General features: G+C 46.5%; 1 protein-coding gene across 3 annotated transcripts in view; it reads right to left on the minus strand.

Moving 5' to 3' along the window:
- Positions 1-25,871, minus strand: part of KCNIP2 (potassium voltage-gated channel interacting protein 2) — a 230,457-nt gene that overhangs the window by 48,204 nt on the left and 156,382 nt on the right. The window contains exon 1 of one of the 3 annotated variants that reach the window (XM_040361244.1): positions 7,426-7,804. The exons of the other annotated variants lie outside the window; for them this stretch is intronic. Within the exon in view, the coding sequence (XP_040217178.1) occupies positions 7,426-7,510 (85 nt within the window). The 5' untranslated portion in view covers positions 7,511-7,804. Of the gene's footprint in view, positions 1-7,425; positions 7,805-25,871 lie in introns of those variants that run through there. 3 annotated transcript variants of the gene reach the window in all.

A 25,871-nucleotide genomic window follows, 5' to 3' on the forward strand; every position in this document is an offset into this window, starting at 1 on the left:
GGGGCCGCAGGTTTTGCGCGTGTTTCTCCATACCGGGCTTCTTTAGGAGCGTGCACTGTCACTGGACCTCTTGGAGGTTCAACAGATTTACAGAACACGGCTGTGTTTGGCTCCATATATTACTATGCTACAATGTTACTATACTATACTATATTACTATGCTACAATGTTACTATATGTTACTATACTATATTATATTACTATGCTACGATATGTTACTATACTATCTTGTCTCCAAACATATCCCAGACCTCCAACTGTCAAGCTCTCTCGTCTCCTCCTCCCATGCTCGTCTCCAGGATTTCTCCAGAGCCTCTCCCATCCTCTGGAACTCGCTACCTCAACCTGTCCGGCTATCCCCTTAGGCCGGGTACTCACGACCAAACATGTATGGTGAAAGCGGTCCGTCGGACCGTTTTCACCATACATGTCTGCCAGAGGGCTTCTGTACGATGGTTGTACACACCATCGTACAGAAGTCCGCGCGTAAACAATACGCGGGGCGTGTCCGCGGTGTCGCCGCGTCGATGACGCGGTGTCGCCGCGACAATGACGCAGCGACGTGGGCGGCCCGCCTTTAAAATGCTTCCACGCATGCGTCGAAGTCATTCGACGCATGCGAGGGACGGCGGGCGCCTGGACATGTACGGTAGGTCTGTACTGACGACCGTACATGTCCGAGCGGGCAGGATTCCAGCGGACTGTTTTAAAACAAGTCCAGGAATATTTGTCTGCTGGGAAAAGGCCCGGCGGGCAAATGTTTGCTGGAATTCGGCCCGCTCGCGCCCACACACGACCAAACATGTCTGCTGAAACTGGCCTGCGGACCAGTTTCAGCAGACATGTTTGGTCGTGAGTACGGGGCCTTACTCTTGCTACCTTCAGGCGATCCCTGAAAACTCACCTCTTCAACTAATCTTTTACCACTTCCACCAGTTCATCCCCCACAGTTACAACCTTTTGTACCACCTGCCCCACCCCTATTAGATTGTAAGCTCTTCTGAGCAGGGCCCTCTTAATCCTCTTGTATTTTATTGTATTGGAACTGTTTTGTCTCCCTTTTATATTGTAAAGCACTGAGTAAACTGTTGGCGCTATTTAAATCCTGTATAATAATATACTATATTACTATGCTACGATAGATTACTATACTACATTACTATGCTATGATATATTACTAGGGTTGTCCCGATACCGATACCAGTATCGGTATCGGGACCGATACTGAGCATTTGCGGGAGTACTTGTACTCCCGCAAATGCCCCCGATGCCAGATCCGATACTACCCCCCCTCCGCCGCCGTCGCAACGCCGCCGCATACCGCAACGCCGCCGCCTATTTAATCAGCGTGCGGGGAACATTACAGCTTTCATTTGAATAGCTGTGTGTTCCCCGCCGCGTATAGACACTCCCCCTTGCTCGGGATTGGACGGGTGATCTGTCTATCAGAGTGCAGATCACGCGTCCAATCCCGAGCAAGGGGGAGTGTCTATACGCGGCGGGGAACACACAGCTATTCAAATGAAAGCTGTAATGTTCCCCGCTAGGCGGCGACGGCATCTAGGTATGGGGAGACATGGCTAGACATGGCTGCATATATGGGGGGGCATGGCTGCATCTGTGGGGGACATGGCTGCATATATGGGGGACATGCCTGCATATATGGGGGACATGCCTGCATATGTGGGGGACATGCCTGCATCTGTGGGGGACATGGCTGCATATATGGGGGACATGGCTGCATATGTGGGGGACATTGCTGCATATATGGGGTACATGGCTGCATTTGTGGGGGACATGGCTGCATATGTGGGGGACATGGCTGCATCTGTGGGGGGACATGGCTGCATCTGTGGGGGGACATGGCTGCATCTGTGGGGGGACATGGCTGCATCTGTGGGGGGACATGGCTGCATATATGGGGGACATGGCTGCATATATGGGGGACATGGCTGCATCTGTGGGGGACTTGGCTGCATCTATGGGGGACATGGCTGCATATATGGGTGACATCGCTGCATATGTGGGGGACATGGCTGGATATGGGGGGACATGGCTGGATATGGGGGGGACATGGCTGGATATGGGGGGGACATGGCTGCATATGTGGGGGACATGGCTGCATATGTGGGGGACATGGCTGCATATGTGGGGGACATGGCTGCATCTGTGGGGGACATGGCTGCATCTGTGGGGGACATGGCTGGATATGGGGGGACATGGCTGGATATGGGGGGGACATGGCTGCATCTGTGGGGGGACATGGCTGCATATATGGGGGACATGGCTGCATCTGTGGGGGACATGGCTGCATCTGTGGGGGACATGGCTGCATATATGGGGGACATGGCTGCATATATGGGGGACATGGCTGCATATATGGGGGACATGGCTGCATATATGAGGGACATGGCTGCATATGTGGGGGACATGGCTGCATCTGTGGGGACACATTTAAAAAAAAGTATCAGTATTCGGTATCGGCGAGTAGTATAAAAAGTATCGGTACTTGTACTCAGTCCTAAAAAAGTGGTATCGGGACAACCCTATATATTACTATACTATACTATATTACTATGCTACGATATATTACTATGCTATATTATATTACTATGCTACGATATATTACTATACTATATTACTACATTATATGTTACTAAGCTATACTATACTACAATATGTTATCAAATGTTACTATACTATACTACACTATATTACTATATTATATGTTACTATACTATACTATATTACTATGTTACTATACTATACTATATGACTATGTTACAATATGTTACTATACTATATAAAGCTATAAATGAGATCCCTGATTGGACGCACAGACCCGGGCGCGGTGCGGACGGAGGACTCGGGGGGTCAGGTAGTAACACTGTCGGGAATCTTTCTATGGTAGGAATAGAGGATTCTGGGTACAGCCGGGAGGAATAGAGGATTCTGGGTACAGCCAGGAGGAATAGAGGATTCTGGGTACAGCCGGGAGGAATAGAGGATTCTGGGTACAGCCGGGAGGAATAATGAGATGGGATCCGGGAGAAGCGCACAGAATTCCCGGGACAATCCAGTATGGAAAGACAAACACAAAACACAGAGACCTCGGCACAGGACACGGAGGATGACGATCGGACGGACGCCATACACATAAATAAATTGCATGTTGTCGATCATGTACGTTGCTCATCATACAGACAATTCACCACGACACTGATTATTATTATTATTACATTTTATACAGGAGACATTTCTGCATGCGGGGGGGGGAGAGGATTTGCTGTCCTGGCTTTCGGACTTTTCCAACAGACAATTTTTATATTATTGCGCTTTTAGTGCATTTCCAACGTGTTGCAATAAAATTCAATGCGATTTCCACGCGTTTCCCCCTCCTCAGTCACCTGGGGGAGAAAGCAGGTATCGGCGCCTTTCAACCGATCCTCATGCAAATGCTTAGAATCAGCGCCGATACCGGTATCAGTATCTGCGCAACCCTACACAAAAAAAAAAAAGAGCACCGGACCGATCCAAAAACGTTTAATATCGATGCTTGACATAACCATTTGTCCTTCAGGCCAACGCGTTTCGGAGCCCCCCCTTTCCTCAGGGCTCAGATATTAAATAAACTCGGGAGAACTCTAAATGGCAGAATCACCACAAATCATTAAAAAAAATAAAAAAAATGAAACAACGTAATAAAGCGCCCAATAGCAAAATAGCAAAACAGCATCTCTGCAACAAGCAATACAAGCCTGACAGGGGTTCCAACCCCTCGCCACTCCAAAACTAAAAACAAAAAAAAAAACAAAAAATACGTTTTGCCTTTATTAATTATTTTATTAGCACAGCTGAGAGGTCTAGCTGTGACTCAGCCAGGGGTGTGTTGGACCGTTGCAGAGAGACCACTGCTTCCACACATAGAGCAAGGGGTCCCTCCCTGTAGCATGCTGGCAGGGGACAGGCTTTCTTCGCTCAGGGAGAACAAACCAACGCATTGCTACACACACAGTACAGAACACATTGTTAAGCACATATTTAACCCCTTGATTGCCCCTGAGATGTTAACCCCTTCCCAGCTGTTAGTGTCATTAGTACAGTGACAGTGCGCATTATTAATCACTGGTCAACCTCGGATTACAAGCATAATCCGTTCCAGGAGAATACTCGTAATCCAAAGCACTCGCATATCAAAGCGAGTTTCCCCCATAGAAGCCAATGGAAACAAAGATAATTTGTTCCACAGTGACTTCTATGGCATGCAATAACGCATGTGGCCAGGGGTGGGGGGGGGGGGGGGCGCCGGAGAGCCTCGGAAACACTTGGGGACAGCTTGGCTGAACTCAGAAAAGCTTGGGAACGGAGTGTTTTCGAGTATTTCCGAAAGGCTCCGATTGGCTCTGGCGCCCCCCCACACCTCTGGCCAAATGCGGTACTGCACACCGCAGAGGTTTGAATCCTGCTTTTTTTTGCCAGACGACACTCGCAAAAACCGAGTCAGGATTTAAAGTGGGATTCCACCCACAATTTTTTTTTTTTTTTTTTAAGTCAGCTACTAACAGTGTAGCTGCTGACTTTTAATAAGGACACTTACCTGTCCTACTCTCCTGCGCTGATGGCCCCCTCCCCCCGATGCCTATCCCTCGATTGGTGCAGGTTACGCGCCGCCATTCACACTAAGGGAAACAGGTGAGACAGGAGAGACTTACGCATGCGCAGTAGGAAACAGGCATGCGCGAGTCTCACGCCGGCTTGTGAATGGGCGGCTGCTCTCTGGGGTTACACACAGTTCCCAGAAAGCAGCGCGCCCCATTCACTAGAAGAAGATAGACCGCGGTTACGGAAGAGGCAGATTACGGACTTCCGCATAGCAACAGGTATTTCGGGTGAGGATAAAAAATAATTACATTTTTTATTATTATTTTTTTTTTTTAGGATTTATTGGCTAAACATTTTTTTCTGGGTGGAACTCCACTTTAAAAAATAAATAAAAATTGCTCGTATAGCGAAACGCTCGTTAACCGCGTTACTCGCAATCCGAGGTTCCACCGTATTAGTGTCACCGGTGATGTCAGTAGCAGTTCCCACCCCCCTTACGGGTTACACACAGTTCCCAGAAAGCAGCGCGCCCCATTCACTAGAAGAAGATGGAGAAGAAGAAGATAGACCGCGGTTACGGAAGAAGCAGATTACGGATTTCCGCATAGCAACAGGTATTTCGGGTGAGGATAAAAAAAAAAAAATGTTTTTTTATTTTTTTTAGCATTTTTTGGCCAAAACATTTTTTTCTGGGTGAAAAAAAAAAATGCTCGTATAGCGAAACACCATTAAAATCCCAGCATACATCCCATAGACTATAGACGCTACAACCTTCACGCAAATTAATATACAATTATTATTATTTTTTTTATTATTATTACCAAAGAAATGTAGCAGAATACAGTTTGATCAAAATGTATGAAGAACATTATATTTTTTAAATAGTATTGGATATGATCATGGGTGTGCTCGGGGGGTGTGCCAGGGCACAACCTAATCACCCCATGCAGTGCAGATACCCCCTGCTGATATTTCACTAAAGCCTTCAATGGGGCTCCTAAAAAAATAATAAAAAATAATACAAAAATAGAATAATAAAAATAAAAAAAAACTACCGACATGTCCACCTCCACCGTCCAGTTTTACTGTAATACATATATATATATATATATTTTACATTTATTAATACATGTGTGTTTGTGTATACAGTATATATATATATATATATATATATATATATATATATATATATATATATATATATATATATAAAAAATAATTAAAAAAAATATGTATATATACACATGCATGCACTGATGGGCACTGATGAGATGGCAGGGAATGAGCGTTCCTTCCCTATTGAACGTGCAATTTACACACATTTATAGTACGTATAGGGCAGCCGCCTATTAAAGTCTATGAGCGTCTGTTGCCCAAAAGAAGCTCCCGCTTCCGCTTGGGCGACATGCTTGGCGTTATTTTTTTTTTTTAAAACACGTGTTTTTCTGCGATTGCCAAACTATTCTGCTGCGTGACGACCGTGGCTCATTTAGGGCGCCTGTAGGAATAATGGCACCCAAGAACGCATTGCGCACTTTGACGCGATTTTCCCTTTGCGGATTCTGCGGATAGTGTCCCATCATTGGTGTCAGTGGGAGGAATAGTGTCCCATCATTGGTGTCAGAGGGAGGAATAGTGTCCCTTCATTGGTGTCAGTTGGAGGAATAGTGTCCCATCATTGGTGTCAGAGGGAGGAATAGTGTCCCATCATTGGTGTCAGTGGGAGGAATAGTGTCCCATCATTGGTATCAGTGGGAGGAATAGTGTCCCACCATTGGTGTCAGTGGGAGGAATAGTGTCCCATCATTGGTATCAGTGGGAGGAATAGTGTCCCATCATTGGTGTCAGTGGGAGGGATAGTGTCCCATCATTGGTGTCAGTGGGAGGAATAGTGTCCCATCATTGGTATCAGTGGGAGGAATAGTGTCCCACCATTGGTGTCAGTGGGAGGAATAGTGTCCCATCATTGGTATCAGTGGGAGGAATAGTGTCCCATCATTGGTGTCAGTGGGAGGGATAGTGTCCCATCATTGGTGTCAGTGGGAGGAATAGTGTCCCATCATTGGTATCAGTGGGAGGAATAGTGTCCCATCATTGGTGTCAGTGGGAGGAATAGTGTCCCATCATTGGTATCAGTGGGAGGAATAGCGTCCCATCATTGGTGTCAGTAGGAGGAATAGTGGCCCTAAGAGCCAAAAAAATAAAACCCTTTCACCCAACAATCCACAATCTGCTGAATCTCATCTCACCAGTTTATAAAGCAAGATATTTCAAGACTATAAAATAAAGCAAAAACAAATCCAACCAATAATAATAATAAAAAAAAATAAACATTATAACAACCATCCCAGCAACATGTAACAAAACACACTTTGGGAAATCTCAGATACAATGTATATAAAAGGAATACAAAGTATATAAAGAGGATACAATGTATATCAAGAGGATACACTGTATATAAAGAGGATACATTGTGTAAAAAGAGGATACACTGTATATAAAGAGGACACATTGTGTAAAAAGAGGATACACTGTATATAAAAGGGATAAATATAAAGAGGATACAATGTATATAAAAGGGATACAATGTATATAAAGAGGATACAATGTATATAAAGAGAATACAATGTATATAAAGAGAATACAATGTATATAAAGAGAATACAATGTATATAAAAGGGATACATTGTATATAAAAGGGATACATTGTATATAAAAGGGATACAATGTATATAAAAGGGATACAATGTATATAAAGAGGATACAATGTATATAAAGAGGATACAATGTATATAAAGAGGATAAAACGATCCCAAAACTCACGTCTGGTTCTCCTCCTGATGGTTCGGGGGATGAGGTCCCTGACGGACTTCAACATACATCCGGCGGTCTGTGGGATAAACGCCATCTTCCACGTGGAATGCCCCCGAATTCCCGGTTTTCGGTTAAATTTCTTGTTGCCTCTTTTTTTTTATCTTTTAAATCTTTTTTTCCCCCCGAGTTGTGGTGCAGCGAGTTGGTTATTTCGGAAAGGTGGCCGGGCTCGGTGCTGTGATGGTAATTAGGGGGGGGTGGCTTTTTAATTCAGCAATCCGGCAAAATCCTGCAGTCTAGTCACACTACAGACTGCAGAAGTCTGCGGCTGAGGCTGAGAGAGGTAGAGGAACAACATTGGATTTTTTTTTTTTTTTTTATCACTGCAGATGTGTTTTAGACGCAGAGACCTCCGATGGAAATGAAGCATGTCAAGGCCGGGTTACGCCGTTCATCATCGGAAGAGGCGAAGGGGGGGGGGGGAAATCAACTTTTATTGCAGGATGACGAAGATTTGTATCTGCCAAGCTGTTGACGTTCCAAACCTTTCGGGTTTTTCGAGAACCAGCAGCAGTTGAGTTTATAAAAGAAGGTGAATAACAGTAAAACCTTGGTTTGAGAGCGTTTTTGCAAGACAAGCAACATTTTTTAATACATTTTGACTTGATGTACAAGCGATGACTTGATATAAGAGCAGCGTCATGTCACAACCGAGTAGAAACGAGAAGAGAGGAGCCTCTAAGTGTAGCAATATGGTTACATTTAATGAAAGGTACAACATTTAGCAACATATTGCTACACTTAGAGGCTCCTCTCTTCTCTTTTATACTGTGGAGCTCCTGCTGGATTTTTCTTCTAATCCCCTTGTTGAGGCTTCCATCTGTAGAGGGACATTTTATGGTCGCACAACCAATCACATCGCTATAATCTTTTTATATGGACTATAAACTGAAGGTCTTATGAATAAATGGTTGTGGAACGAATCATTTGAGTTTCCATTATTTCTTATGGGGAAAGTCGCTTTGATATACAAGTGCTTTGGATTACAAGCATGTTTCTGGAACGAATTATGGTCGGAAAAATCAAGGTTTTACTGTATTTAGTCCTAATTCATACTCATTAGGCCGCCTTACCTATAAAAGGTTATTTCACGCAGGTTAAAGGTCGCCTAAATTACATTAGTTCTGCTATTTACAGTGGGGATTAAAAGTTTGGGCACCCCAGGTAAAAATTTGTATTAATGTGCATGACGAAGCCAACGAAAGATGGAAAAGTCTCCAAAAGGCATCAAATTACAGATTAGACATTCTTATAATATCTCAAAAAAAGTTAGATTTTATTTCCATCATTTACACTTTCAAAATGACAGAAAACAAAAAAATGGCGTCTGCAAAAGTTTGGGCACCCTGCAGAATTTCTAGCATTCCCCGCCCCCTTTGCAAAGCTGAGACCTGCCAGTGTCATGGATTGTTCTCAATCATCGTCTGGGAAGACCAGGTGATGTCACTCTCAAAGGTTCTAAATGCCCAGACTCATCTGACCCTCCCCCAACAATCAGCACCACGGCTTCTTCTAAGCAGTTGTCTAGAAAACTGAAAGTGAAAATAGTTGTCGCTCACAAAGCTGGAGAAGCTATAAGAAGATAGCAAAGCGTTTTCAGATGTCAATAGCCTATGTTCCTCGGAATGTAATTAAGAAATGGCAGTCATCAGGAACAGTGGAAGTTAAAGCAAGATCTGGAAGACCAAGAAAAATATCAGACAGAACAGCTCGCAGGATTGTGAGAAAAGCAATTCAAAACCCACGTCTGACGGCACGATCCCTCCAGAAAGATCTGGCAGACACTGGAGTTGTGGTACACTATTCCACTATAAAGAGATACAAATATGGTCTTCATGGAAGAGTCATCATAAGAAAACCTCTTCTACGTCCTCACCGAAACAAGTTCTGTGGACCGATGAGGTTAAAATAGAACTTTTTGGCCGGAATCAGCAAAGGTACGTTTGGAGAAGAAAGGGCGCAGAATTTAAAGTGGAGTTCCACCCATAAATATAACATTACATCAGTAGTTTTAAAAAAAATGTCATTAGTCCTTTAAGAAATTTTTTTTTTTTAGATGCCTTTAAAGTGTTGTTGCTAGGCAGAATAGTTAATCTTCCCTCTTCCTGCACCTAGGTGCTTAAAGCGGGAGTTCACCCATTTAAAAAAAAAAAAAAAATCTCCCCTTAGATTCCTGCTCGTTCGGTCTAGGGGAATCGGCTATTTATATTAAAATATAAGCAGTACTTACCCGTTTTCGAGCTGCATCTTCTTCCGTCGCTTCCGGGTATGGGTCTTCGGGAGCGGGCGTTCCTTCTTGAGTGACAGCCTTCCGAGAGGCTTCCGACGGTCGCATCCGTCGCGTCACTCGTAGCCGAAAGAAGCCAAACGTCGGTGCGGCTCTATACTGCGCCTGCGCACCGACGTTCGGCTTCTTTCGGAAAATCGTGACGCGATGGATGCGACCGTCGGAAGCCTCTCGGAAACCTGTCAATCAAGAAGGAACGCCCATTCCCGAAGCCCATACCCGGAAGCGACGGAGAGGATGCGTCTCGTAAACGGGTAAGTACTGCACATATTTTAAAATAAATAGCCGATTCCCCTAGTAATAACGAGCAGGAATCTAAGGGGGAAAAGTGCCCTCTAAGGGTGAACCCCCGTGTCATGGATCTTAAGATATTAAAGTGTTTCTACTTGACATCTGTTACACAGGAGAGGGACATTCAATGCAAGGACACCGGCTATTGAAATGCTAAGTGGAACCAGCTAGAGAAATACCTTTTATTGTGCTCTGCAGGCTAAGAGCGGGTGTCGGAGACACTCCGTCTGGCTAAAAAACTATGGATTGAAGGTTAATTGAATCTAGAATGTATGTGTGAAGATGTAGGTGTTTATTGTTCTAAAGGTCAGAAGCCTCCTGTCAGCTGTATTGAATTAGCATTCTATTGTCTAAAGCAATGTAACCTCTCAGAGGTAGTAATTAAGTAGACCGGGTTATTGTGTACATTGATTACCCCCTGGGGCTTCTGTCTCAATACACAAGTCTTTCTATCCAAGCTATTGGACCAATCCCTGTTGACAATTTCAAGTCCTCATTTGCATGGTCAAGGGGGACCTGAGTGAAGACTGGATATACTTTACAATTGACCAATAGGAAAGCGGTTGTTGGGAGTGGGATGTTCCAAAATTCTGTATAAAAGTGTGCTGTGTACTTGAAATAAAGAGTCCTGTTGGAACTTACATACAGCCTGCCTGGTGTTTGTTCTTAATGGGTCCGAATGGCACATAGCTGTAATTCGGATCCCGGAACCTTGGATGACTGGACCATCAGACGTTGCAATCTGCAAGCTGACTCACTGGTAGCAGAGGAGTGTCGGGAGAGCAGGACCTGGGCGAGGAAGGATCTCGTCACATTGGTTGGCAGCGGTGGGATTTGCTCTCCAGTTACTGGGACAACTCCAAACCACCACCATGAATGACCAGCTATGCAGCCTGGAGGAGAACCATGCTTAAAGACTTGCTTGAGAGCCGTGGAGGGACCGGTGGGAAGAACAAGGCCACCCTGATCATTGCGCCAGCCGAGATGGATCAGAGGGATGGTGATGCAGGACCCCGGTCAGTTGAAGACTTGTTCCAGCAACGAGTTCGACAACGGTTGGCATTATATGGTACTAACCCGTCAGAGACCGTCATACAGGAGGCCATTAGAGACATCCAGCAACAGGATAAGCGGCAACAGAGAGAACGAGAGCGGCAAGAGGAGCTGGAGACCGCCTACAGACAGCTGCTAGACTCTGCTCAGCAGCAGGGTGGGGCTCCCGTTGCCTGGGACTGTCTGGGAGAAATAGCAGACAGTCAAAAAGATGAGGAGCAAATGGGGCCAGGGGTGACCCTACGTTTTCCTGTCCTAACCGCACTGGAAGAAGCAGCGATGATACAGAGGGCACTGCGAGCGCTAGAATGCCGGAACACACCAGAGGTCCCCCAGGCAGCGAGACAAGATAATAGCATGAAGGTCTCAGAAAGGGGAGTTGAGACAGGCGCTGGAAGGCTGGGAAATGATGATCAGCAGCAAGTCCAGAGTATCTCATCGGGTGCCCCAGCAGAAGCGCTGGCTACAGGGCAGAGTGCCTCTGGCATCTGCCCAGCATCAGAAAAAGAGGTGGATCCGGAGAGTCTGAGAGAGGATCTGCGTGAGCTGTTGCCCCAACAGCAGATATCCCCACCGGGAGTAGAGGAAGCAATTCTCCCTCCCCAGCAATTGGACACTACCCCAATGTTCATCCCCCCAGCAGAAGTGCTGGCAACAGGGCAGAGTGCTAGCCATCTCTGCCCAGCACCGGAACCAACTGTGGAGTTCCAGGGAGCCGGGGCGGTTGGCCCCCCTCCCCAGCAACAAGCTGAGGTGGTAAAGCTCGTACTCCCAGCTGAATCACTGGCAGCAGGGCAGGATGCTACTGGCTGCTGCACACAACTACAGCTTGAGCGGATATCGGTGGATGGGACTGTGGTCCCCACTCACAGCAACCCAGCGGAAGAGCTGGCAACAGAGCAGAGTGCCCCGGGCCTCTGCTCTCAACTAACAGAAGAGGGGGTTCCTGTGGTAGTGGATGGGACTCCGATCTCCACAGACACAACCCCAGAAAATGGTGCGGCACTGAGACAGGAGGAGGTCGGCTTTGCTTTGCAAGCACCGGGGGATTTTTACCTAGCATCAGTGGATGGGACTGCAGTCTCCACTGGTATACCCCAGGAATGGTGGCCAGTTGGCCCAGATTCCCAATGGCATGATGAACTGAGCCCAGCCACCCTGTCTTCTCTCCAGCGGCTGAAAGGACTCCAGGGAGAAGGGCCAGTCCAGGCCTCCCCCCAGCGGCAGGCGTGTTCTCTGAGAGAGGCAGAGATTGGCTGGGTGAGTAATGCTCTCTTTGGGACAAGGTATCTGGGGTACTGGGTGGGTACCGAAATTGGGATCTCTCCCAGTGTTAGTCTCCTGCCAAAGGGGGAGATGTGTGACAGACCTAGCCGGGACAGGGGCTTTTGGAGAGGACTGAATGTGAGCCTCTTGCCATCCGATTATGGGCCAGGACCTCAAAACAGGAAGGCAGATGGGTCATCCCAGCGGACAGTCCTGGAACCTTAAGACTACTTTTCCAACATCCTCGAGTTGACCCGTTTGGGTCCCACTGCGGCTGTTGGACTGTTTCCCAGGGGAAGTAATGTCATGGATCTTAAGATATTAAAGTGTTTCTACTTGACATCTGTTACACAGGAGAGGGACATTCAATGCAAGGACACCGGCTATTGAAATGCTAAGTGGAACCAGCTAGAGAAATACCTTTTATTGTGCTCTGCAGGCTAAGAGCGGGTGTCGGAGACACTCCGTCTGGCTAAAAAACTATGGATTGAAGGTTAATTGAATCTAGAATGTATGTGTGAAGATGTAGGTGTTTATTGTTCTAAAGGTCAGAAGCCTCCTGTCAGCTGTATTGAATTAGCATTCTATTGTCTAAAGCAATGTAACCTCTCAGAGGTAGTAATTAAGTAGACCGGGTTATTGTGTACATTGATTACCCCCTGGGGCTTCTGTCTCAATACACAAGTCTTTCTATCCAAGCTATTGGACCAATCCCTGTTGACAATTTCAAGTCCTCATTTGCATGGTCAAGGGGGACCTGAGTGAAGACTGGATATACTTTACAATTGACCAATAGGAAAGCGGTTGTTGGGAGTGGGATGTTCCAAAATTCTGTATAAAAGTGTGCTGTGTACTTGAAATAAAGAGTCCTGTTGGAACTTACATACAGCCTGCCTGGTGTTTGTTCTTAATGGGTCCGAATGGCACATAGCTGTAATTCGGATCCCGGAACCTTGGATGACTGGACCATCAGACGTTGCAATCTGCAAGCTGACTCACTGGTAGCAGAGGAGTGTCGGGAGAGCAGGACCTGGGCGAGGAAGGATCTCGTCACATTCCCGCTTTAAGCTTCCTAACCTACACCGCACAGACTCCTGGGAATGTAGTGGGTGTAACTTTCCAGGAGTCTGTGCACTCCCCAGTCTCGAAGAATCATGTGACTTGGACAGTACAGGTGCTGAAACCTGATCTGAAACCTATTACACTGTTTGTGCAGCACTGAGCATGTGCGAGATCTGCAAGGCTGAAATCCAGGAAGTAATACAGTCTGGCTTCATGATGCACACACTTAAGATGGCCCCAGTCAATTTCTATTTTATAAAGTGTCTAAATGCTGTAACAACCTAACAAAACGGACCTTAGTTTACAGACTAACTTTACTAGAATACATTAAGCTTGTGTATTACAGGGGTATTTATATTTAAAAAGTGAAATTGTGGCCGGAACTCCGCTTTAATCAAAAGAACCTCTGTCCAACTGTGAAGCATGGGGGTGGATCAATCATGCTTTGGGGTTGTATTGCAGCCAGTGGCACAGGGAACATTTCACGAGTAGAAGGAAAAATGGATTCAATAAAATTTCAGCAAATTTTGGATGGTAACTTGATGCCATCTGTGAAAAAGCTGAAGGTAAAGAGAGGATGGCTTCTACAAATGGATAATGATCCTAAACACACTTCAAAATCCACGGGGGATTACATCAAGAGGCGTAAACTGAAGGTTTTGCCATGGCCTTCACAATCTCCTGACCTCAACATAATTGAAAATCTATGGATAGACCTTAAAACAGCAGTGCGTGACAGACAGCCCAGAAATCCCAAAGAACTGGAAGACTTTTGTAAGGAAGAATGGGCAAAGATACCTCAAACAAGAATGGAAAGACTCTTGGCTGGCTACAAAAAGCGTTTACAAGCTGTGATACTTGCCAAAGGGCGCAGTACAAGATATTATCTCTGCAGGGTGCCCAAACTTTTGCAGACGCCATTTTTTTGTTTTCTGTCATTTTGAAAGTGTAAATGATGGAAATAAAATCTCTTTTTTTGATATGTTATAAGAACGTCTAATCTGTAATTTGATGCCTTTTGGAGATTTTTCCATCTTTCCTTGGCTTCGTTATGCACATTAATACAAATTTTTACCTGGGGTGCCCAAACTTTCCATCCCCACTGTAAGCTCTTGAGCCTGTAATCCCTTCCACATACCTGGGAACTCGATGGCTTTCACCTGGAGATGCCGGGATTCTGTGACGGCTGGCACAAACAAGCCCCTCCAGGTCCGCACTCACCACCCACGTGGAAGAAAAAATATATTTTCCCCAAATATATCGACATATATTTGAAATACTACAATTTTGGCCATATCCAATATATTTGTGAATATATTATCGAATATATGCCTTTGGAAAATATATTTAAATTATATTTTTGGAATGCATTTACAAATATAATGTAAAAATATATGTTGAAATTACCTTTTTATGTGTTAAAAAAATCTAAAGAATATATTTAAAAAAATATATTTTCCAATATATGTCTTTGGAAAATACATTTAAATTGTATTTTTGAAATGCATTTACAAGTATATTTAAAAATATATGTTTAAATGCATTTTTTTTAGACGTTCAAAAATATCTGGAATATATATTTAAAAATATATGCCTTTGGAAAATATATTTTAATTTACATTTTTTGAATACATGTAAAAATATTTTGGCGTAAGGCCAATATATTTTAAATATATTTAAAGTATATAATTTTTTAAATAAATATATTGGAAATATATTTTTCTTCCATATGGGATTCACAAACAGCGGCGCATATTTATGCCGCCGTAGCGTATCTTCTTTTTGCTACGCCGACGCAGCGCAGAGAGGCAAGCACTGGATTCACAAAGCCAGTGATGCCAAATCTGCGCTGGGTTTCCAAGGCGCAAGTCGGCGTATGTGGAAGTGGGCGTGAGCCATGCAAATGAGGCGTGACCCCCATGCAAATGATGGGCTGAGTCTCAGACAGATACGTATAATGAACGGCGCATGCGCCGTCCCGTGGACGCATCCCAGTGCGCATGCTCACAATCACGTCGGATCTACTCCCTAAGATACGTCGGATCACTGCCTACGGCGTGAACGTAACCTACGCCCAGCCATATTCACGTCCAACGTAAACGACGTAAAATACGACGGCTTGAGTTCCCTGGTGCAGCCCTTTGCATGGATGCTGCTGAGTTACACCTCCTTTATGGGGCATAACTTTACGCCGGACGTATGACTTTACGCGCACTGCGTCGGACGGACGTACGTTCGTGAATCGGCGTATCTCCCTCATTTGCATATGTGAATAGAAAATCAATGGGAGCGCCAAATACGTCCAGCGTAAATATGCGCCCACTCTACCCCGGCGTAGGCAAGTTACGTCGGTCGGATGAAGCCTATTTTCAGGCGTATCTGGTTTTGTGGGCACGGCGCACAGATATGATGGGGCATATTTGCACTTACACGGCGTATCTCGAGATACGTCGGCGCAAGTGCTTTGTGAATCCAGGCCATAGTGTATATAAGTTCTGTTATTTAAGGTCTTGAGCCTATAATACTCCTACCTGGGAACTTGCCAGCTCTCACCAGGAGATGCGGGTTGTCCTAATTCATAATAATTGTGCCATCTCTTACCTATGAAAAGTTTGTATCCAATTTTTTCTGAATCCGACTCATCAGCTTGAGCATTAGGAGCCAAATGTCACTCAAGTATATGGATTCTGTTATTTAAAGTCTTGAGCCTGTAATACCCATACCTGGAAACTTGCCGACTCTCACCTGGAGATGTTGGGTTTCCTAATTCATAATGATGAATGTTGTCTTACCCATCGAAGGTTTATATTCAATTTTTCTGAATCTCACTCATCAGCTTGAGCATTAGAGGTTAAAAGTCATCCAAAGTATATGAGTTTTGCTATTTAAGCTCTTGAGCCTGTAATACCCATACCTGGGAACTTGCCGACTCTCACCTGTCGGGATTCCAAATTCATAATCATTGTTCCATCTTATGGAAGATTTATATTAATTTTTCCTGAATGCGGCGGTATCAGGGGTGAAAGATCACCCAAAGTATATAGATTCTGTTATATAAAGTCTTAAGCCTGTAATAATACCCATAGCCAGTGGCATCACTAGGGGGTGGCTTTTGGGGCTATAGCCCCGAATCCGGTGCCCATAGCCCCAAATCCCAGAGGCCCCCAACCACAGGGCTGCAGCCCACTACTGGGCCATGGCCTCTCTGCAGCACGGGAGAGGCCTCTGCAACTGACCCTCTTCACTAGTCTACCCAACTGACTCTCTCCATCAGTCTACCCAACTGACTCTCTCCATCAGTCTACCCAACTGACTCTCTCCATCAGTCTACCCAACTGACTCTCTCCATCAGTCTACCCAACTGACTCTCTCCATCAGTCTACCCAACTGACTCTCTTCACCAGTCTACCCAACTGACTCTCTCCATCAGTCTACCCAACTGACTCTCTTCACCAGTCTACCTAACTGACTCTCTCCATCAGTCTACCCAACTGACTCTCTCCATCAGTCTACCCAACTGACTCTCTCCATCAGTCTAGCCAACTGACTCTCTCCATCAGTCTAGCCAACTGACTCTCTCCAGTCTCCCCAACTGACTCTCTCCATCAGTCTACCCAACTGACTCTCTCCATCAGTCTACCCAACTGACTCTCTTCACCAGTCTACCCAACTGACTCTCTCCATCAGTCTACCCAACTGACCCTCTTCACCAGTCTACCTAACTGACTCTCTTCACCAGTCTATCCAACATTTTTTTTTTCATTTTGGAGTTTTTGAAAGGTCCTCCTCAAAATCCATACCGAACTCGAACTGGTCCGGACTAGTTTGGCTATATTCCGCTGTCAGCGGGAAATCCCACTGACAGCAGATACGTCGTAGTTGTTAAGGATGCAGCGGCCACAGACACCTTAACAACCAGCAATACAGAATTAAACAAAACCAATGCTGGAAATACGAAAACAGAATCGGACATACGTGGGCCTATTAGGTTACCAGCATGTCCTTGGAATGTGGGAGGAAATCCACAGGGAGATGATGCAAACTCCATGCAGATAGTGTCCAGACTGGGATTCAAACCAAGGAACCCAGTGTTACAAGACGGATGTACTAGCCAATAATTCACTGAGCCTATAGGAGCATTCCCTGTATAAGTAATGGGGCACGTATGCAGTGACGGCCCTCCATTTGGCACTCTGTTCTATTACAGCTTTGACTTGTCTTTCGAGGTCTCATTTACAGCGGGAAATGTTAGAAGTAATCTGGGTTAGAAGTTGTCGCTTTGGTCATTCATTGTAAATAATAGAACAGGTAAGATAAAGGATCTCTGAAACCAGGACGGAGCCACTACCCCGCCTGTTCCTGGAGGTTCAGAAACCTAAACTGCCCAGACAATGGAAGTAATGGAGGAAAGGAGAGTCGCCGGTGCGACAGTGCGATCATCATTACCCCTCAGCCTTTATTAGACAGTCACAGATCTGTTTCACAACACAGATGCCCAATGCACAGGACTCCACTGTACATGACAGATGGGTGGAATGATGCCAAGTAGTCTAGGAAAGTATATACCCAGGTATAACGACCAAAATTAATAACCATTAGCTGACCGACCAGACTTTTTCTGGAACTTTTAAAAAAAAAAAATACTTAGAACCCCCAAACATTATACTTTTTTTTTGGTAGAGACTCTAGAGAATAAAATGGCGTACTCCAGGTAAGGAGTACAATGACAAGTGTGTCTTGCCTACAGTCAAGCATGGTGGTGGGAGTGTCATGGTCTGGGGCTGCATGAGTGCTGCCGGCACTGGGGAGCTACAGATCATTGAGGGAACCATGAATGCCAACATGTACTGTGACATACTGAAGCAGAGCATGATCCCCTCCCTTCAGAGACTGGACCGCAGGGCAGTATTCCAACATGATAACGACCCCAAACACACCTCCAAGTCCACCACTGCCTTGCTAAAGAAGCTGAGGGTAAAGGTGATGGACTGGCCAAGCATGTCTCCAGACCTAAACCCTATTGAGCATCTGTTTGGATCCTCAAACGGAAGGTGGAGGAGCGCAAGGTCTCCAACATCCACCAGCTCCGTGATGTCATCATGGGGGAGGGGAAGAGGACTCCAGTGACAAACTGTGAAGCTCTGGTGACCTCCATGCCCAAGACGGTTAAGGCAGTGCTGGAAAATAATGGTGGCTACACCAAATATTGACACTTTAGGCCCAATTTGGACATTTTCACTTAGGGGTGTACTCACTTTTGTTGCCAGCGGTTTAGACATTAATGGCTGTGTGTTGAGTTATTTTCAGTGGACAGCAAATTTACACCGTTATACAAGCTGTACACTCACTACACAACATTGTAGATACAAAGGCCCGGATTCACGTAGAGCCGCGTAAAATTGTGCGGGTGTAACGTATCTGATTTACGTTACGCCTCCGCAACTTACACGGGCAAGTGCTGTATTCTCAAGGCACTTGCTCCGTTAGTTGCGGCGGCGTAGCGTAATTCGGCCGGCGTAAGCCCGCCTAATTCAAATTTGGATCAAACGCCGTACGCCGCAAGGACGCCATTGGTTTCGACGTGAACATAAATGACGTCCAGCCCCATTCACGGACGACTTACGCAAGCGACTTAACTTTTTCAAATTTCGACGCAGGAAAGACGGGCATACTTAACACTGGCTGCGCCTCATATAGCAGGGGCAACTTTACGCCGGGAAAAGCCTAATGTAAACGTTGTAACTTTACTGCGTCGGCCGCGCGTACATTCGGGAATTCGGGTATCTAGCTAATTTGCATACTTGACGCGGAATTCGACGGAAGCGCCACCTAGCGGTCAAAAAAAAAAATGCAGTTAAGATCCGACGCCGTAAGAGACTTATCTAATGGATATCTATGCGTAACTGATTCTAAGAATCAGACGCATAGATACGACGGGTCGGATTAGGACTTACGACGGCGTACATGGCGCTGCACCGTCGTAAGTCCTTTCAGAATCTGGGCCAAAGTGTAATTTCTTCAGTGTTGTCACTGTGGGCGTAAACAGAGAGGAGGGCCGCCGCGCTGGGTGTACCAAGATGGCCGCGGCTCCGGAGCTAGGCCGAAGCCGCGGTCTTTCCTGATGCTGTGACAGTGGTGGCAATCCGCGGATTGCCGCCACGGTCACAGCATCAGGAAAGGCCGCGACTTCGGCCTAGCTCCGGAGCCGTGGCACTGCTAGCGGCCATGTAAAATATCGGCCTAATTTGGATAAAAATCGGCCGATGCCGATTTCTCGAAAGCGGCCAAATATCGGCCGATATATCGGTCGACCTCTAATATAGAGCCCTGAGACGCGGTAGACCAAGACCTGAGCCGAGCCAGTCTATACTTGTGGAAGGAGGACCAGAGATCAGTGGATCATTTCTAATCTTCTCACATTCTCACTGTTATTTGTGCACCTTTCCTGGCAAACGGAAGTAAAACATTTTTTTTGCCATCCCCCTGTCCCTCCCAATGGAACTGCCTTTAAAAAGCCATTTGACAACAAACCGTTCATGCCTCCACCCCTCAAAAAAAAAATACAACTTGGTCCCAGCCTCCAATGGTCCCGGAAGACATGGGTGACCTCTCCGGCCTCCAATAGTTCCGGAAGACATGGGTGACATCACTGGGCTCCAATGGTTTCAGAGGACATGAGTGACATCACTGGCCTCCATTGGTTCCAAAAGACATGGGTGACATCACCAGCCTCCAATGTTTCCAGAAGACATGGGTGACATCTCCGGCATCCAATGTTTCCAGAAGACATGGGTGACATCTCTGGCATCCAATGTTTCCAGAAGTCATGGGTGACATCTCCGGCCTCCAATAGTTCCAGAAGACATGGGTGACATCACCAGCCTCCAATGTTTCCAGAAGACATGGGTGACGTCTCCGGCCTCCAATGTTTCCAGAAGACATGGGTGACATCACCAGCCTCCAATGTTTCCAGAAGACATGGGTGACATCTCCGGCCTCCAATGTTTCCAGAAGACATGGGTGACATCTCCGGCCTCCAATGGTTACCATTGGTTCCCAGAAAACATCGGTGACATTATCAGCCTACAAAAGTTCCAGAAGACATGGGTGATTTTACAAGACATGGGTGACATCATCGGCCTCCTGGCAGAGTTGACAGCTGGAGCATTCTGGTAAGGTTGTCTTCTCATGGGACGCTGAACTTCCACAGTGCTGTTAAAAATAAAATCCAACTTGGTCACAGCCTCCAATAGTTCCAGAACACATGCGTGACATCACCAGCCCCCAATGGTTCCCAAAAGACATGGGTGACATTACTAGCCTACAATAGTTCCAGAGGACATGGGTGACCTCACTGGCCTCAAATGGTTCTGGAAGACATGGGTGACATCACAAGCCTACAATAGTTCCAGAGGACATGGGTGACATCACTGGCCTCCATTGGTTCTGGAAGACACGGGTGACATCACCAGCCTCCAATGTTTTCAGAAGACATGGTTGACATCTCTGCCCTCCAATGGTTTCGGAAGACATGGGTGACATCACCAGCCTCCAATGGTTTCAGAAGACATGGGTGACATCTCCGCCCTCTATTGGTTTAGGGAAGGCATGGGTGACTTCTCCGCACTCAAATGATTCTGGAAGAAATGGGTGACATCTCCGGCCTCCAATGTTTCCAGAAGACATGGGTGACATCACCAGCCTCCAATGGTTTTGGAAAACATGGGTTATATCACCGGCCTCCAATGGTTCCAGAAGACATGGGTTATATCACCGGCCTCCAATGGTTCCAGAAGACATGGGTGACATCACCTGCCTCCAATGGTTTTGAAAGACATGGGTGACATCACTGGCCTCCAATGGTTTCCTGAAGACATGGGTGACATCACCAGCCTCCAATGGTTTCTGGAAGACATGGGTGACATCACTGGCCTCCAATGGTTTCCTGAAGACATGGGTGACATCACCGGCCTCCAATGGTTTCTGGAAGACATGGGTGACATCACTGGCCTCCAATGGTTCCCAGAAGACATGGGTGACATCACCATCCTACAATGGTTCCCAGAAGACATGGGTGACATCACCAGCCTCCATTGGTTCCGGAAGACATGGGTGACATCATAGGCCTCCTGGCAGAGCTGACAGCTGGAGCATCCTGGTAAAGCTGTCTTCCACGGTGCTGTCACCTGTGTCTCCTGGAAGCATCAGAGGACGGGGTCTTTTTTTGGGGGACGGGGTGTTGAACAATTTGGCTTTTAAAGCCATTTCTCTTCGGAAGAGGGTGGGGCAGAAGGCTGGAAAAAAACTTGTGTTTACCCTGGAAGATCTTCTTCAAAGTGCAACTCTGGGCATAATAAAGAAGGCTGTATATGAGGCAGTCTGTCAATAGCACAGTCTGTTGATCCTGCCACCAGATCTGTTATTTTTCCAAAACAAGTCAAGAGTCGTGTGATTGGGTGACTCTGGCATGCTTGGGGACCTCTGATGTATGATTTTCTGATTTTCTATACTTCTAAAGGGCGCCTCCAGTGGAAAATACTGAGTATTGCGGCTATAAAGGGTCACTCCGAGCGCAGCGCGGTGAAATGAAGCTTATACAGAGATTCTGGCAGCGCAGTCTTCTCTCTCCTCGGGAAGTGATAAATAGGTGGGATGGCGGCTTTGCTTTCTCAGCTTTCCTGCGATGAAGTGTGACCGGGACCGGGCCGCTCAAGGTGAGAGCTATATATAGAGTGATGATGGAAGACTTCACCAAGTCCAAAAAATCAGCTCAGCCCGTTACATTCTCCCCCACTCTCCCCCCTTCTCTCCCCCACTCTTCCCCACTCTTCCCCACTCTCCTCCACTCTCCCCCACTCTTCCCCACTCTTCCCCACTCTCCCCCACTCTTCCCCACTCTCCCCCACTCTCCACCACTCTTCTCCACTCTCCCCCACTCTCCACCACTCTCCACCACTCTCCCCCACTCTCCTCCACTCTTCTCCACTCTCCTCCACTCTCCCCCACTCTCCCCCACTCTCCTCCACTCTCCCCCACTCTCCCCCACGCTCTTCCACTCTCCCCCACTCTCCTCCACTCTCCTCCACTCTCCTCCACTCTCCACCACTCTCCTCCACTCTCCCGCACTCTCCTGCACTCTCCTGCACTCTTCCCCACTCTTCCCCACTCTCCTCCACTCTTCCCCACTCTTCCCCACTCTCCACCACTCTTCCCCACTCTCCACCACTCTTCCCCACTCTCCACCACTCTCCTGCACTCTCCCTCACTCTCCTCCCTTCTCCTCCACTCTCCCCCACTTTTCCCCACTCTCCCCCACTCTCCCCCACTCTCCTCCACTCTCCACCACTCTCCTCCACTCTCCTCCACTCTCCACCACTCTCCTCCACTCTCCCGCACTCTCCTGCACTCTCCTGCACTCTTCCCCACTCTTCCCTACTCTCCTCCACTCTTCCCCACTCTTCCCCACTCTCCACCACTCTTCCCCACTCTCCACCACTCTCCTGCACTCTCCCTCACTCTCCTCCCTTCTCCTCCACTCTCCCCCACTTTTCCCCACTCTCCCCCACTCTCCCCCACTCTCCACCACTCTCCTCCACTCTCCCCCACTCTCCTCCACTCTCCCCCACTCTCCTCCACTCTCCCCCACTCTCCTCCACTCTCCCCCACTCTCCCCCACTCTCCTCCACTCTCCCCCACTCTCCCCCACTCTCCTCCACTCTCCCCCACTCTCCCCCACTCTCCTCCACTCTCCTCCATTCTCCTCCACTCTGCCCCACTCTCCCCCACTCTTCCCCACTCTTCCCAACTCTCCTCCACTCTCCACCACTCTCCTGCACTCTCCCTCACTCTCCTCCCTTCTCCTCCACTCTCCCCCACTCTCCTCCATTCTCCTCCACTCTCCACCACTCTCCACCACTCTCCCCCACTCTCCTCCACTCTCCACCACTCTCCTGCACTCTCCACCACTCTCCTCCCTTCTCCTCCACTCTCCTCCATTCTTCCCCACTCTCCCCCACTCTCCTCCATTCTTCCCCACTCTCCCCCACTCTTCCCCACTCTTCCTCCACTCTTCCCCACTCTCCTCCACTCTCCTCCACTCTCCTCCACTCTTCCCACTCTCCTCCATTCTCCTCCACTCTGCCCCACTCTCCCCCACTCTTCCCCACTCTTCCCAACTCTCCTCCACTCTCCACCACTCTCCTACACTCTCCCCCACTCTCCCGCACTCTCCTCCACTCTCCCCCACTCTCCTCCACTCTCCTCTACTCTTCCCCAATTTCCTCCACCCTTCCCCACTCTCCACCACTCTCCTCCGCTCTCCTCTACTCTCCTTCACTTTCCCTCACTCTCCTCCACTCTCTTTCACTCTCCTCCACTCTCTCTTTCACTCTCCTCCACTCTTTCTTTCACTCTCCTCCACTCTCTCTTTCACTCTCCTCCACTCTATTCCACTCTTCACCACCCTCCCATATTCTCCTCCAATCTCCCCCACTCTCCTCTACTCTTCTCCATCCTTCTCCACTCTCCCCCACTCTCCTCCACTCTTCCTCTACTCTTCCCCCCAAAAAAGGGATAATGTTTGGGGGGTTCTAAGTAATTTTCTAGCAACAAATTCTCATCTAAACTTGTAAACAAAAAGTGCCAGAAAAGGCGTGGTCTTCAAGTGGATATATTACATTATATAAAATATAAAATCATTTTATAGATTTTTAAAAAAGATATTAAATTAATATAAAGTTTTATAAAATATACAATTGTTTTATAAATGATTATTAAATGTCTTTTATTATAAATTATAGTAAATTTATAATAAATGTATTGCCTGTGCTGATCGGCTCCATCTAGCGGCCATAATGCAGTATTTTCCTGATAGCCTAATAACATTCGACCCAACCACACGCAGTTTCACGGGATGATTTTTTTTATAACTACGGCCCTAAATGTTTTTTTTCCTAACAGGAAAGTTTCGCGGATTTGTTTAATGGTGACTAATAAATAAAACAAAAAAATAAAAATATGTCCTGCTTTAGCCGGAGTTTGTGCGCTCGTGGCGGGTTCTTGTGTTCACAGATGGAGTTACAATTACAGGACGCAACAAAAGCAATTTAAATATTTAATGAAGCGGTGAGGCCATGAATTCGCTGGAAATCACAGTACGGTGGGGAAATACAAGCTGTTCAGGTTTAAATACCGATCGTTTCTATACCGGGAACAATGGGCCCCACAGCATTTCTGAACCCGGAAACAATGGGCCCCACAGTCACAATACTGAATCCTCACCTGCAGGATTTCTCTGGTGTTGCATCTATCCTTCGAAATTGTTTAATAGCGCAAAAAATAAAAACCGCAAAAAATAAAAACCGCAGAGGTGATCAAATACCACCAAAATAAATCTCTATTTGTGGGGAAAAAAGGACGCCAATTTTGTTTGGGAGCCACGTCGCACGACCGCGCAATCGTAAGTTAAAGCGACGCAGCGCCGAATCGCAAAAACTGGCCGGGTCCTTTACCTGCATTTTGGTCCGGGTCTTAAGTGGTTAGAAAAAAATAAAAAAATATTGTAAATTGTACTTAAATTTTGTTATTTTGACACTTTAAAAAAAAATATATATATATAAAATATAGAAAAATAAAAAAAACATTTTGATCACTTTTATTCCTATTACAAGGAATGTAATAGGAAAAGTGATCACATTTTTTTCTTTATTTTTTTTATATTTTATATATATATTTTTTTAACGTGTCAAAATAACAAAATTTAAGTAAAATTTACAATAATTTTTTATTTTTCCTTGTAATAGGAATAGGGTATGACAGGTCCTCTTTACAGTGAGATATGGGGGGGAGGGGTCAATAAGACCTCACATTTCACCTCTAGGCTGGTAAAGCCTAAAAAAAACAAAAAAACGATCACCGCTTCACAGCTGAGGCAGCGCCTTTTTTTTTCTTTTTTAATGCAGAGGGCGGGGCTCACGCCCCGCCCTCTGCATTAAAAAAGAAAAAAAAACGGCGCCGCCTCAGCTGTGAAGCGGTGATCGTTTTTTTGTTTTTTTTTTGGCCCGGCCTCCGAATGACCATAGAGACTCCGGCGACCATCTGGTCCACCGGAAATCTCTATGGTATACATCCGGGGGCCGGCGGATCCGTCAGGCAGGATGGGGGTAAAAGTTGCCCCGGTATAGATTCGGGTTTTGGGGGAGTTTTACTTAAAGTATCACATAACTGGGCCATTCTCAACAACCAATCAGAAACCATCTTTCCCCGTCCCGCTAAGCAATGTTTAAGGCCAGCCGTCTTCCTCTTCTCTCCGACTCCCTTCATGTATGGATTTACTCCACTTAAAAGCCGGGGGCCGTATGTGTACCATGGTATGAATAATTGAGGGCGCTGCTCGGGCGCCGTGTTAAATGTTGCACGCCACAGCTGTTAATGAGTC

This window comes from Rana temporaria, chromosome 8, assembly GCF_905171775.1.
Source record: "Rana temporaria chromosome 8, aRanTem1.1, whole genome shotgun sequence".
NCBI classification, from domain to species: Eukaryota; Metazoa; Chordata; class Amphibia; order Anura; family Ranidae; genus Rana; species Rana temporaria.